This window comes from Xiphophorus couchianus, chromosome 10 (assembly GCF_001444195.1).
Source record: "Xiphophorus couchianus chromosome 10, X_couchianus-1.0, whole genome shotgun sequence".
Lineage (NCBI taxonomy): Eukaryota > Metazoa > Chordata > Actinopteri > Cyprinodontiformes > Poeciliidae > Xiphophorus > Xiphophorus couchianus.
Window position 1 is genome coordinate 7,305,214 of NC_040237.1, and position 16,088 is coordinate 7,321,301.

The 16,088-nt window shown below is 38.2% G+C and overlaps 1 protein-coding gene across 1 annotated transcript; it reads right to left on the reverse strand.

Moving 5' to 3' along the window:
* Window positions 1-2,197: 2,197 nt before the first annotated feature.
* kcnj16a (potassium inwardly rectifying channel subfamily J member 16a) lies at window positions 2,198-9,428 on the reverse strand. The gene is made up of 2 exons (XM_028029199.1): window positions 9,353-9,428; window positions 2,198-3,810 (listed from the first exon to the last, which is right to left on the reverse strand). Exon 2 carries the CDS (start codon window positions 3,798-3,800, stop codon window positions 2,514-2,516), a length of 1,287 nt encoding a protein of 428 aa, XP_027885000.1. The 5' UTR covers window positions 3,801-3,810; window positions 9,353-9,428; the 3' UTR covers window positions 2,198-2,513.
* Window positions 9,429-16,088: the final 6,660 nt, after the last annotated feature.

A 16,088-nucleotide genomic window follows, 5' to 3' on the forward strand; every position in this document is an offset into this window, starting at 1 on the left:
CCAAATTAAAAAATTTACATATGTGGTAAATATCAGGGATATCTGTCTTTTAAAATGTATGATTTGGGTCAAACCAATTGGCTTTCCTTCCACATACTACTAATAGGTTAACTAACACGTTTGAGTTAATTAGAGGCACATCCAGGGTTTTATGGTAACACCTGGAACACACTGTGTTAGTGTTGGCTTATCACTCCATCTGTCTATCTGGCCAGTTAGCAATCCATTGTACTTTCATGTCATATTTGAAAGTTGAATGCTAGTATAGCATATCAATATTTACCCACTATTATCATTAAAACATTTTGATTATATTTATTTCGGACACCAATCTGAGCCTTTACTAGTCTTTCGAAATAATTTCTGCATGTAATGGAGGAATACATAGTGCATGTGGGGAGCATGGCATCACTTCATGCACATGAAGATGCATAGATGTTCATTATATTGAGAAAACGTAAAGATGTACTGAAGAGTACTTCTTTTTTTAACAATCATGGTAAAATATTTTCCCCAACAATATCTAAAATATCTGTTACAGTAAATTCCCAGTTTATTGCCGTTTGATCCCAAACATTCCTATTATTTCCAATAAATTGTAATGCAAAGTTTACGACTTTGATACGTCAATGTGTTGTATGAAAAGATGTAGTCTCATGAACCTCTGGGCAGATTAAATTAATTTGTGTTAAATATGACATGATTTTGTCACTAAGCAGGTCCGGTGTAACATCACAAGCTCTTTTCTGATGTGTTAAATGAATTATAAAAATGTGCAAAACACAGATGAAGGTTGTGTCTGGTTGTTTGATGTTGGCATGAATTTTAAGCTCAGGGCATCAAGAATTTAAATCAGTCTTAGATGACTGATGAGAGTAAAGAAGCAATCAAATAAAGACATATTTATCAAAACCCCACACACTAGAGTGGTTTTGATAAACATTTTTAGAAATTGTTTTTCTAAAAGTGCCATGAATTGTACAATAGTCTGAGGCAAATCATCATCTATTTGATGTTTTTAAATTTTTCTTAAAGTAAATCTGACCTTATAAAAGACAAATAACTCAAAGTACAATTTATATCTGCTCCGCTGTGTCTCACATGAACCTTATGATGTGAGCTCATCTGTTTATCTTCATTTAATTTTTTTTCTTAACACCATTAGGGAACGTTATCTAATTTTGGGATGTTTGCTGTTTCCTTTTCAGTCACACCTGATGCTGCAACAGCTTAATGTTGTGTGAAAGTAACAGTGAAGTAATGAAACAACAGAAAACAGCAGTTGTCTTGTCTTTATATCCAAATGTGAGGTTCAATATTTTACTTCACGATCCAATAAATAGCTACATACCAAATTTGCTACTGGTGTAACACATGCCTATTTTGAAAGATGAAATAAAAAAGGAGAATAATTTTTGCAAAATGAATATTTCTTTCTTTACATATTAATTAAATACGGTGTTTCAAAAATAATGTTTACCCTACTAAGTAATCAATTAAAAATGTTTATGGACGCTACAGCAATGAAAGCCTCCTTATAATTACTGACCAGCTTTTTGCATGTGCCACACCATTTGTCTTATTATTGGGAAAAAGGGCATAATGGTGAAAAGCTCCAAGTCTCTGATTTTTATTCACACATTTAGTTAGTTATCTGTGTACATCATAAAAGTGTAAAGTTTTATATAAAAAAAATATTGATACTTTTTCCTATGTATTTAATGTAATTTATTACACATTTTAAAATCACATAGATATTTATTTGATATTATATTGATGTACTAAATTATGGCACATTTGATGTTCAATATTTATATTTTGAATATTTAATAACCACAAAGACACAGAGGCATATGAAGGCGTTAATAGTAACTTTAACTTCAGACTTTAATTTTAGAGTCTACTCTAAATGTTTTGGTTGACAAATAAATGTCTGATAAAATACAAGAAAACCAGTAACCCGTTTTAAAATATACTGTGATTAAAAAAAATCTAATTTACATGGTAATTAAAGACCTGGTTGAGTCACTGATCTACATCCTGCATAAGCTGAGAAACTTTACACTCTAATGTTTTTCAAAGCAGTTTTAGGCATATGTGTAACAGAAAATATTTGTTTCAAAAACTTTTTTTAAAAACTGATCTGTACCAAAACTAGTCCATGCTGAGTGTGCATACAAAAATAACACATTTAAAGTATTTGTGAAAGTCTAATGTTTATTCGCATTTTGTGTGTACACTAAAGTAAATAGAAAAAAAGAAATGAAACAAGCCTGAACTTATTGCGCAGTGCGGTACCACAACCAGATTGGCTTTGTTGAAGAAGGGGAAAAAAAGGAGAAGAAATGGTGTCAGTCACTAGAACCTCTGTAATTTTAGCACCCTTGGTGAAAATGTTCTGCTCCACAAACAATTTGGTTGAGTGATGAAATATATTTTGGGATGTCTTAAGTTTTGCTGATGGCATTCTGTCACATACACACAGTTAGTGTTGGGTGTATTGGTAATTTTTTTTATTTATCCTTTTCTGTGATTGTGGGGTCTCGTAGCACAGTCAAAGTGTCTTGATGTTGACTTTCGGCTTCCATTGTGGAAAGATTTGGTTCTGGTTGGTTGTCTTGCATAAGTTCCACCGTTACTGTTGGGGCATTCAGACGATTCTCTTGATCACATTTCTGCGGCGATCGTGAAGATGGCCGTGGGGAACATCTTGGGGAATGTCTAGGAGAAGGTCGAGCAGAACGCCGAAGCTGCTTCTGCTCCTCCTGCTCCTCCTTTTCGTTCTTCTTCTGCTCATACTCCTCAGCACTGACCACAGGTACCAGCACTTTAGCTGTGTTATTGAACAGGTTGTAATCCACCTTGTAGTATTTCTTGTTCACCCTGATCATCTCCTGGAAAAGATGACCCCAGAGGATCTCATCTGTTGTGTACGATGTCCTTGTCTGATGCAGCATGCCTGTGGAGTCATCTGTATAGGTGAAGGACACCACCAGTTCAAAGTCTGCTTTTCGCAAATCTTCCAAACTCATCTTGTACAATGGGCTTCCAGGTTCAATTCTGTGGAAAACTGTGGTCGGTGTGACCAAGATAATGTCCTTTTGGTGGATGGCCAGGTCTTCATAGGTAATATTGACTTCCCCAGTTGCTTGCACAGTGGTGTGGAGAATCTGAGCGGAGGCTGATCCCTCCACCATGTGGTACCTGCGGAAATCCCCAACCCTCCAGGAAAGACACAGATGCCCGTCACGGAGGTTGACAACTGCATGGTTGCTGAAGCCAACTGTCTGCGCCCTCTTTCTGGCCGAAGCCATTTTGGCCACCACAATCCCGATGACAAAAGTGTCGATGAAGCAGCTGATGACATCCTGTATGGTGACGATGATGATAGCAATCATGCAGTTCTCAGACATTCCTCTGAAGCCATAACCAATGGTGGTCTGGGTTTCCAGAGAAAAGAGGAAAGCGGCTGTGAAGCTATGCACCTCATATACACAAGGGTCTTTATTGTGGTCTTTGATGTCTCCATGAGCCAAAGCAATGATGAAGAAGAGTATCCCAAAAAAGAGCCAGGAAAGGATGTAAGACGATGCAAAGATCAGGAACATCACCCTCCATCTGATCTCAACTAAGGTGGTAAAGATGTCATTGACAAAAAGCAGCCACTCTTCTGGGACATGCCGAAACACCACACTACAACTGCCCTCTTTGCGTATGTAGCGTTGTTTCTTCGAGCGAGGTCCATTTTCTGTCTTCACACTGACTTCTTCAAAGGGGTTCACGGATAGATATTTAGGCATTTTTCAGAATCTGTGGAGAATACAGAAAAGGGTGTGAATTTATTTGGCTGACTTGCATCTAACATTGTAAGGCAAGTTTCCTTACTACATATAGAACCAGTCATACAAAAGGTAAATCAAAGTGTCTACAGGACATCACAGGGAAGACAAAAATAAAACAAGAAAACATAAGCATGAAAGCATTGTATAGGTGAACATTTGTTAGAATACAAATATTAAAGGCATAGAAGAAGCAAATGTTTCAAACTGTTTATTAGTCAATTTGTGATCAAAAAGCATCTGTAGAAGAATGGTCTATCAAGTTATGAGTTAAAGGAACCAACTGTGGTTTTTTTCCACATCTCAGGTTTTCAGGGAGTTTTATCCAGAGTTAAGGAGCTTAGAACCTAAATACGGCCTTACATTTACAGTAGAAACATTCAAGTATGTATTTGTATTATAGTAGCCACTCTATTACAAGTCTGGAGAGAGATTTCCAGTCACTTACAATCACATAATTCACATAGGCTCTATACAAACCAATTATACATATTGGTTTGTAAGCAGTCATAGTCAGAGTTTAGAATATTATCAAAATGATATTTTTTCAGTAACGTAATTTGCTAAGACAAATACTTGACACAGGTTTTCAAGTCTTATTTCAGTTACTCTGATGATTTTCTACTTACAGCTTGAAATGTAGAATATTACACTAGACCAATAAAACAGCATCTTTTATTCTGATGTGGGCTTAATGATAAGTATGTTTAATACCTGATTAGATTCCAGGATTGATGAATATCACAATAGATGAGAAGAAAAAAGAGTAGTAGGAAAGATCCAAACAACTGAGTTTGTGTGGAAATTTGCTAAAGCATTGATTGCATTAATCTTTATATCAATCTCAGAAAAAGTAGTGCAATAATGAGTCAATGGAGTCATGGAAAAATCAGTCAAGTTTATTTGTGAAGTTAGCTTTAGTGGTCTCTGTGTATTCTTTCCTGCATCATCAACTAAACACAATATTTAAAGATATTTGTGCCTTCTACAGTTTCATTTGGAAACTATCATCCAACAATCAAGATTGTTTGGCTTACAGCAGTGTAATTTGTTGGTTTACAGTTTAACTGACCCCAAACCTCGTCAGAGTTAAAGTCAGAGTAATGTCATGACGGCAAGAGCAGCCCGACAGATGAGCTGTCTGATCTCTGACCCAAATTAGGCGTCTCCAAACGGGACATGAAAATAAAGGGTTTTACCAGGTTTATGAGGCTCCTGCTCTTGAAAACTACGGTCGCTGGTTTCATCCGCATGATAATACTAAACGTTTTCTCCATGAACAGTTTATAACACACTCTGGGTTGCAAAAGAAACAATACTTTCACAAATCTAAATCAATTTCCATAAGACAAATGCTACAAGTTAAAACTAAATGTGCTGACAGTTTTGTTGACAAGAAGAGCATCTGGCAGGGATAATTTGCTTTACTCAAGTCATCCGCATGTTTTACTATCACATTTTGTTTAGTTTTTTTCACCTCAAATTACTTTTATTTTCAAAACTGCAATCTGGAAATGTTTACTTGAGTAATTCTCCTTTTTCTTCCTGGTTGTACTTTAATAGGTTTGATCTTAATGGGGCAGTTGCCTGGAGATGACAAACTCATCATAACAGTTCATGTTTGGTTTGCTGCTCATTTCTTTTGCCAATAATCTCGCTTTTTGGTCTTAAAAAAATAAAATGCATAAGAGATGATGATTTTAAAGCCTGTAATGTTAATTTTACTGTGGAAAATGAACAAACAGAAGTGGCCTCAGAATCCTACACACCCCCTAAAATTTAGATGTAATTTATTTTATATAAAACAGACATTACAAAATTGTGTAATTCATATATAAAGATTGCATGAACCTGATTAAATAAAACAGTGGATGTCTTTCATTAACGACAATATATTTCAGACTACATAAAAATCTGGCATATTTTATAATAATAGAAACGTGGATGAAATTGGTTAATAAACATAAGTAAATAAATAAATAAAACTTTTTAAATACAGTATTTCTGACATGCAAAGGTTGTCTGTCCAAAAGCAGCTGTCCAAGAACTTTTTTGCTCTTTGGACAGAGGTCAGAAAATTATCAGTTGCCCAATTTGAAAAATACTAATGTAACCCCAGGACTAAATGGGTCTAAGTGAGCAGAGGGAAAAGAAAATGTGGAAACTGGAATGGTGTCATGGTGGGATCATGGGCGGAGGAAGGATCAATCACAGCCAAACCACTGAGAGCATCCTCCACGCCCAAAACAAACACAGTTTGAATCACGGCTTATCTGACTGGGTGAACTGGGACTCCACTCTTTTCTGACCACAGCCAACATTCACCCTGCCAAAATTTGGAGCTCGTTCCATGAGGTCATGGAAATATATTCCAGTTAGTTTCCTGTAATCCTATCCTAAATGTCCTGATATGGTTTAAAATAATCAGATTATCCAAATGAAAACCTGCAGAATTTGAGTTATTGTTTTCTGGAGTGTCAAACCAGCAGCTACTGTGTACAGATTCGGGCATCTATGTAGTGCCCAGTGACCCTTTATGAAGATGTGGATCAATGGGAAGAGTAGTTTTCCAGTTTAAAGCAAAAAAAAAAAAAGAGGGGTACTACATTTATTGTCTGCCTATGGATTCACAGCTGATGTTTCTAATTCTATTTTATTTTTTAGATATAGAGAAAATCTAGACACCAATGTCCCTAAATTCCTCTGGGTCATCTTTATCTGCTTCGTAAATCATAGTTCAGCAGGTAGGATCTCATTTTATGGTTGAAATGAGCCACAAGTTAGTGCAGGCAATGTAAATGTTTTCTTTCTGTTTGTTTAGTGTCTGAAGGTTGTGTGGAGAGCTGCAGAATAGAAGCTCAAAGCAGATTTCCAAGAAACGCTGTGTTTGCACAAGGGTCATTTTAGTTTTCCTTTTCTGGTAATTTCTGCATATTTACACGTTTGTGCCAGCTGAGCTTTCCTGTTGAAGCATCAAGTCTGTTTGTTTTACTACAGCAAATGTTGTAGGGAAACATGGTGAATGTATTATTTATTATTTCCTTCAGTAACGCTTCTGAAAAAGTGAATTCTCTTATGGTTATAAAACAAAAAAAGGTTACTATGTCTAGTATATTTTCTTGCCACATGTTAGCACATCCAAAATGTGTTTTCCATGATTCTGAAGATGAAAAAATAAAAGCACATTGTATGGAAAATCATGTTATATCTAAGAAGTATGCGCATCATTGGCAGCTCTGTTTTGTAAGTTGCTTGCTTATTGGTATGAAGGGTATGATGACTTTTGCATGATGCCACTCTCTGTTTTTAAGCATCTTCATTCAAGTAATGGAAGATGCATGTATGTGCTTTAAACACAGTGTCCTTATAAGCCAAAGAACTCAATTAAATATTAGCAGAATCAATGGAAATTGGAAAATAGGGAAGACAACCCTGAAATTGCAGCCACTTCAAACATTCAGCATGCTCTGAGTGAATCTTCATCAGTACAGAGAGAGCGTCTGTGTGAAGTAGCTCAAGTTTAAATAACACTACTATTGAGTCATTGGTGCGATATTTGCACAGTACTTACAATAACTTTATAGCAATGGTGCATGTGCATAGCTTATCTAAGATTTGTATATGTTCAAATCATCCCTGCCACATTGAAACAAATTGCATAAATTATGTTGCTAGATGTGTAGAAAGTTGTGTTGGAGTCTTATTCACTTGTTTAATATGTATCTTTTCAAGGAAATGCAAGTCAGGTTAAGTGGTACAAAGTGAACTGTGATGATATTTGTTGCGAATTAGCATTATATACAGAACTAAAATGAACTACTAAACTAAGAATTGGTGTCTCTGCTGTCAGGAATGAAAATTAAGTTTATTTAGTTATGGTTTGCTGTAATGTGTGATTTCTACGTATAACATTTGTTCTAAAAACACAACAGGATCTTAAACATTAAATCTGAAAATCTAAATTTTCCTAAGGCAAGCAACGAGGGAAATGCTGAAGAAAAGCCCAGTTGTAAAATAAACAGAAATAAACAGAAAAACTCAAATTTGAAGCAAATCACTTCAGCTTGGTTCAAAATCTCAGAGGAATTTCTACCGAATGTACCATGCAGAACGGTGACCTGTGAGAGCCGTCTGTTTCCCAACAATCAGAACATTTTGAACAAAGACAGGTTTTATTTCATATGTGTACAGACTGAACTGTTGTTACCACATCAACTGATGTATTTATGGAGATCAGACTTGCAGCTACCCTCTGTTTGTACTAAACACCACACTTGACAAGCGCTCACAGCACAAACACTTTATGACCTTCGGTATGAAGTTTCCACTGTACTCCAAAGTGAAATAGCTTTTTTTTTTTTTTTTTTTTTGGAGTGCTGCGTTTTTGTTTTTGACCACAACACTTTCTCAAAGTCTCCTTTTGTTTCCCAAAGTCAAACCGAATGTCTTGCATCCACAGTTTACTAAGAATTAAAAGATGAACTCTGGAAAGAACTTGAACAATTTGTCTTGTTTCCTTCACTACTCGGGGCACTTACAACCCCATTACATGCTCACTTATTGCAAATGACACCGTGCCACCCACATGTGGTTCACTGGGACAGAACCGAGTACACAAGCGGCTGGTCACAGCTTTGCCTGAGGCTCTCTGCCACCTCCAATGACCTTCAGAATCTCAATACGAGTGTGCCATATCACCTGAAGCTCTGCCACCAGATGAACAGACGTCTAAGACTTGTTAGCTCTGAACTGAAAAGTCCTGGAGCAGAGGTCTTTTTAGTAAGGATTAAAGGTCAGTATACCAGAGTGTTTTGATTATGTTTTGGAAGTGTGTTCCTGGGAGTTAATGGTTTATCCAAGCATAAAAAGTACCAAGTGAACAGAATTCTACTTGCGTCATCAGAAAGACTTCAGCTTTGCATTTACAGATGCAGAATTTTAACCTTTTTTTAATGTGCTTGGAGCTTATTTCCACTGCACACCTGCCTCTATATCTATTCCACGTCATTTTTATTTCTATTTCTATTTTCATTTCATATCAGAAATGATATGAAATGACCAGGTTTAACTATAACTTATCACGTTTCCACATGTCCAGGACTCTTCTTAAATCAATATTTTTATATTAGAGCACATCGTAAAGACTATTTCTGCAAACATCTATATGCTTTTAAGAAATGCAACTTGAAGTTATTTAGAATTTTTTTTAATCCAAGATAAGATCATATTTTTCAGTAAAACATGATCACATCACCTTGACCACATCCCATATTGTTTTGTGTTGCTGCTGTTAATTCAGTAGCTCAGATTACTCGTTTTTCAGCTCTCTTTTTGTGTCTGAATATTTTTCAACCCAATGACCACATTGAAACTAGTGGCATTTGTTGGCCTACGCAAATATGTAAACGTCTTTATGTAACACTTTGCATTCCGTCTCACTTCAATTATTTTTTCTTACATACAAAGCTGCACAATTTCCTCAAAAACAACAGATATACGGCATCATTTCTTACCGTGTTGCACAGGGAAATTCTCAGCCGGCTGCAGGACTCTGTGTCCCAGGTTCCAGAGGTTCTCAGAGCAGTCACCTGCAGGAATGAGCCGCCTCACACGTCACAGCAAAACTAAGGATTAACACCTCCCTTCATCATCACATGGTGTCTGTCAAGCAGGTGTTAGTCAGTGTGTGTGCGTATAAATGTCAACCTGCAGGAATGCATGTTGTGGGTCTGTTTGCATGCCGGCTCATCTTGTCAAAAGACCTTTGTAATATATGAGGGGCCGTTTAGGACAGAAACTATGTTTTGTCTCTGACACACTACTAAAGACTCATACACACTCACAAAATACTAATATTGCACATACAGTATATACTATAAAAATGTCACACACATACAATTTTTTTCTCACAAGCATACACAAAATACTAAAATTGCGCATATACACTACTGAAATATCACACACGCATACAATTTTTCTCTCTCACACACACAAAATAAAAATTGCATGCATGTGTGATATTTTAGTAGTGTATATGCACAATTTTAGTATTTTGTGTATGCATGTGAGAGAAAAATTGTATGTTTGTGTGACATTTTAATTTTTTGTCCTAAACGGCCCGTCATAGTATTATGACATGTCTGTAATTTTAATCTATTCCATATAACAATAATCTGACCAATTTATGCACACAACAGTGAGATGTGAGGTTGACTTGAATAAACTTTGAGATTAAAATTCAAAAACTATTTCATCTGGTCTGTCCTGGTTATACTATATAAAGATTAGTCCCATAGCATCATATTGACCAGCTTTGTCATAAAAGTAACCAGACTGTGAGAATAATGCATGGGTTACACCTTCATTCACACCAGATACAATGACTGACTCTGCCCTGCTTTTTGTGTCTTTGCTTTCATAGAAATCCCTAATTCCCTGAATGAAACTCCTTAGAGAGGTCAACACTTATATCTGCCTGCTTACCTTCAAACTGCTGTGTAACAAAACTCTGCTTATTGTCCAAAACATAAAGCCTTACTGCAGTTACTAACTTGGATATCTTTCGCTCTGTTTGTTGCTGCTTTGCTTTGCTTTTTAACTCTACCCATTCATTTTCTTTCAGACTGAGATCAGAACTTTGTCAGTCCACCTCCAGTACACTGACATTGTTGTACTCAATGCGCTTTAGAACTAATTTTACAGAATTCATGGGGTCATTGCCCATTATAAAGACTACTGTGTGTCCAAGTATTAAATTACTGGCTGATGTCTTGAGATATTTCTTCTATATTCTGCCCTCCTCAAGATTCCTCCATCTGTTTTATCAACTACATCCGTTCCTTTTTTGCAGTAAGACAGCAACAGAGCATAAAAGTTGGAATAATGTTCAACTTGCAACATCAGACTTGCAATAATTAACATTTTTACTCTAAATAATTAATTATGGCTAATTTCTTATTTTCATCTGACCAAAGGACATACTTAAAAATTTTTAAGTGTTTCTTTTTTCAAACAGTGATTTAAATAAGTCTTGGTCTTCTTCCTTACTGAGTGACTTTTCATTCCATGATGTTTTACCAGCTTTAGGCAGCATCTTTAAAAGATCTGCTGCTTTTGTTCTCAGGTTAATTTGCACATTTGACACTAAAACATGTTCACCGGTGGTACACAGATCATCTCTGCTTCCTCAACTGTATGTTGGATGTGTAATCCTGTGGTATATACATTTGCTTAAAGGCATTTATGAAGGCAACCACTAGATTAATCTAATTCCCTTACATATTCTACAGCTATCATTTGGAGCAGATTTATAAAACATGACCTGCTTGATTACTTCTGATACAAAGCTGGAACTGATAGATAATTTTCAAGGCCCAATACCATCTTGAAATTGTTAGTTTCAATAGTCTTTTGCTTTTAATAAATTAATTTAAAAACAGGTTTTATATTAATTCAGGGTTTCTTTTTGTATGATGTTAAAATTTGTTTGATATTCTGAAACATTAATACTTAAAGTGTGGCAACTAATAATAACATCCATCCATCCATCCATCCATCCATCCATTTTCCGTTCACCCTTGTCCCTAATGGGGTCGGGAGGGTCGCTGGTGCCTATCTCCAGCTACATTCCGGGCGAGAGGCGGGGTACACCCCGGACAGGTCGCCAGTCCGTCGCAACTAATAATAACAATAATAAAAAAACATCTGCATGGGAGAAACATACTTTTTAAAACATTTTGCCATTTTTTAGAGCATGACAGTAATTTGTGGTTTAGTTAATTGTAATGCTTGTTCTACCAGAGTTTTGCTGTGACAGCACCTAGTGTTTATTTTCTGCTCCTGCAGGAAAGAAAAAAATTATGTGAGTTATTCGCCATCATTAGAAAGTTTGCACAGAGGCCTAAGCATATGAAATGAGTCAAAGGTTTTATATTTCTAGTTAAACCATCATAGTAAATTCCTTTGGGTGTCTAAAACTATATGTGTGAAAAACGCCAGCTTTTATGTTTATGAACCTGACTTCATTTTTTTTTAGCATGTGTCTTGCAGTTTTCGTGTGTGAAAATGTTACATGTGTGTGCCGTTAGTGGGCTAATGGGGGTCACAATAAATATGGACCCATAACAAATCTTCCCATTTCCAGGAAAAATAAATATACTTTTCCACAATAAAAATAATCCACAAAAATACATGAGCACACTGTGCACAGTTCTCTGATCAAGCATTTGGATGTAAAGCCAAGGCACAAAATTAAAGAGGCCAGATTTGCGGGTGTGAAGTGCAGACACTGGCTGTTCACTCTTCCAAAAATAAAAAAAGAAAAAAAAAAGTTTCATAACAGCAAATGATTGTTGGGGCTTTTAATGGACAGGCATGTTACATCATTGAAAAGTTCAGCTGAGGTTTCGGTCATTTAGGTTTTTTAGGACATGGTTAGGCTAGAAAAATAATTTATTTATAAAGCAATTTTACATATAGCGGGACCAGGACTCAGTAGGGAGGGCTTTGGGTTTAGTCAAAGTTAAAAGACAGAAGATCAGGTGGAAGATTAAGCTTTATTTATCTGGGGAGTAGCATAGTTACTCACCAGGTAAATAACTTTGCTAACCTTGGACCTCTTGAGATTGAATCTCAGGAAAAATTACAGACAAAATAACATTAAATGAAAAAGATGTAGGCTGGAAGGGCAGAGGGCAATGCACTAAATTGCTTTGTCGACCTTAGTTGGAATGTTGACAAGACTAGATAGTCATAAGGAGAAATATGGATGATAAATATGAAGAAGGGGTCTGAAATGGTAAAGTGTTATGTGAGAGTGAAGAAGGAGTAAAGAAAAGGGAAGAGATAAATTGGGGAAATGAAAAGAGGTCATAAAATGGTATAAGGTGTCAAGAAAACTGGTATGAGGTTTGAGATCTATCTAGGTACACACAGAAAAAGGTGCATGAAAGCCTGAAGGAAATAAAGCGATCTTGTGTTTTGATTTATAATGATTGAGTGTTTTGATAATGATTAAGTTGAACATGGATGAATACAATAGGTAAAATGACTGTATGTAAGTAATCACTGAATGATTCTGAAGTGTACGAATCATGATCTGTAATAACATGACAACAATGAAATAATTAAGGTTTGATGATTTATAATAAGTGAAAGAGGTGATTAATGCTTATGATTAATGCTTAATGGAAATCAGCACATAGTTTTTAATATTTGACTGTGTTTAAAAGTTAATCAGAGAAAAGCACATAGGTTTTAATGTTAAAAAGAAAAAGGGAAAAAGCAGAAGGGGAACTTGTGAGTTCCTGCTGTCGCAAGCAGTTCTGAACAGATGGCCAGATGCACAGGATGGGTGGGGTGGTATGGTTGGCTAAGAACAACACTGAGGGAAGGACGGTACTTTCCATCCCAGCCAGCAGACAGGAGGGGCCGAAACCACGTAAACTAACACTCCCCATACACATATATGGCAGAGAACTGTATATAAGCAGACGGAAAAGGAGAAGTTCTTGTTCTTTGTCTGCGGCACCGAAGTAGAGCTAACGGAAGAAGCAGATCAAGGAAACAACAGTAGACCACACCCTGGAGCCACGGGAGAAAGCTGAAGCTTCTTGCCGCCAAAGGGAGACAAGTTCCAATCGTCCAACCCGGGTTCCTGATTCGATCGTCGGTCTTACCTCAACCCAAACATTGCAACAGACTTGGAGAAAGGACAAAGGTCCCGGAGGGATAAAAGAGTTGGGTTTTCAAAAGCAATTGAACCCTCTCTACTTTGCTTCCATTCTAAAGAGGATTTTTTCACACAAAGGATAAAGACTCAGACCAAGGTTTTCGGACGTTCCTGTTGCCAAAGATCCATCACCAACTGGGTATGAGTTGAATTCGCTTCCTAAAAAGCTATCTCAGAATCTGCGACATAGGTTAGGGAAAGAGACAGGAGGGCATGATTATACATGTTGATCTTATCACACTGCTCTTGACTTGTATACAATTGATTATTGATTTGTACGTCACATACCCCTGCTTAAGCTTGCTTAATAAATTCTTACTCCAAAATTCTAATGAAGTTGGTGGACATTGAAATTAATTGAGTCATTTAATCATTTTTTAGTTCTTTTAATAAAGGTAAAACTAAGGTACATGGTTCTAGTGAAAAGGAGGCTTCATAATTTCCTTTGGTGAGAGTAAAATAATGACCCAGGGACTTACATCCAGGTCACTAAATTTAACCTAGCCGGTTCCAAGAGCAAGTTATATTTTAGAAAGCGAGCTACCGTTAACAGGAGTGGTTATTGGAATTACGCAGCTGTGAGGGCTACTCAGCTGACTGTTTCTTAACTGAAAAGGGTCGTAACTTCTGGATTGGAGGTAGTTAGAGCTAGACGAATCGCTTTCGACACCAGTTTAAATAGATTATCTCTTATAGATCTCCTTTAGGGTAATACCCAGGTCTTAGAGATTTTCCGGACCTGTTAGACAGAGAACTGGTCAGTAGTCAGTCCCGGAGGGTTGTGATGAAGTGGGCGGGGCTAGCTATTGCAGGATAACGGACATGGCGCCCAACGTGGGGCGGAGCCAAGTAGGCGGGCCCTAATAAACCAAGTCAGTAAAAACAGAAGTGTGATTCTGAATAGCTCACTTGGATGGTTAACTCTGAGGGAATAGAGTTAACGGTGACTGATAAGGCCGTCGGTCACAACCCTTGCAGTAACTGTATAGCATGCAGGTGAGGGAAAGCTTCTACTGAGGATAAGTGATAGTATCCAGACAGTGAAGCCAGTAGCCAACACAGCCTGGACCCATCCCTACTCAAGAGCGCAAAGAGAGGCTTTGGGGGATAGGCAACTCGAAGACAAAGACAACTATGGATGACGAAGAAAGGGGGGAACTGGATCCCCTGCAAGAGCCAGCAAAGGGACAAGAGGCAAGCAACATCAGCCGGGATGGAGAGAGTCATCAATCCCATCTTTCCCAATCCACATTATCACAATTGCCTGTATCGTTGATATTACTCGGTGATGGATTGGATTCCTGGATTGAGGTAATTAGGAGGGTTTTCTTTGAATCTCACTACACCATCAAAGAGGACATGGCACGGAACTTAATGAAGTACCTGGTGCAGACTCGGATATACTTTTGCACACAGCTTAAACATGGTCACCGACTGGGAGTCGTTAAATGCCCGGTAAAGGTAACCAAGAAATCGGAGATCAGAGAATGGCTGGAATGGTTCGCTGAACTCCTTGAAGGATGGACGATTGGTGAGCTGCGGATGGTCTACAGCCCCTCCGAGAAATATGACAGCCTAGTGAAGACAGCTACATTGGAAGCGGGCATCGAAGGGATCCTGGTGAACCCTCTCGCCAGTGGGGTGCGCAAATACAAAGAATATGCCGAGGTTCTGCAGAGACTTTCGGCCTTCAAAGAGACCCGAGGAAAAGAGCAGGCCCCAGACAAAGCGGAATCGGAGGTGGCTGAGGCCCCCTCTCGACTGCCCAGCAGAGCCACAACACCGACAAACCAGCCGAAGCAAGCTCCGCAGGACCTGATAGACCTGACGGACAACGACGACAACATCCCAGCTCTACCGGGATCATCGCGAAATGACGAAATCCCCTCTGAACAGTCAGGAGAGGAAAATCATGAGGGATCGCTCATCGACGGCTTCACCAAGGAGCAGTTGGAGCAAGCGGCCAGGGACTGGTCCCCTCAACGGGATCCGGGGGTCGGGTTTCATCCCCGAGTCCACAGCACGGAGAGAAGGCAGCCACCGCCACCTACGGAGACTCCAGCGGGCAGCAGTTCCGACGAGGACGAGGAGGAATCGGATGAGGAGCTGTGGGACCCCGGCCGCCCCAAGAAAAAGACCCAGAAATCGGATGTATGGAGGATGGCCCGAGAGCTGGCCAAAATACCATCAGAAACCATCAGCATAAGGCTGCAATCCGGGCTCATAATTTATCAGTTTATTGGAGGAATATGGGACCTTGAAGGTGACGGACTGATTGTGTTCACCAATGACAAATACAAGATCCACAATCGAAAGTTCCGACGCAGCCTTAAAAACCAGGCTGGGAAATATTACAAAAAGGATTCAAAGGTGTTGGAAGCTTCCTGTAGTGTAAAAACTAAAGGAGACGTGGTGATAATGAAGGGATACAATCTCCCTTACGGTGCCGTAATCCTGGTCCCAATTGATGTGTACAAGAAAGGAGAGAGTCTGGAGGAGTATCGGAAGAAGATGTGGCA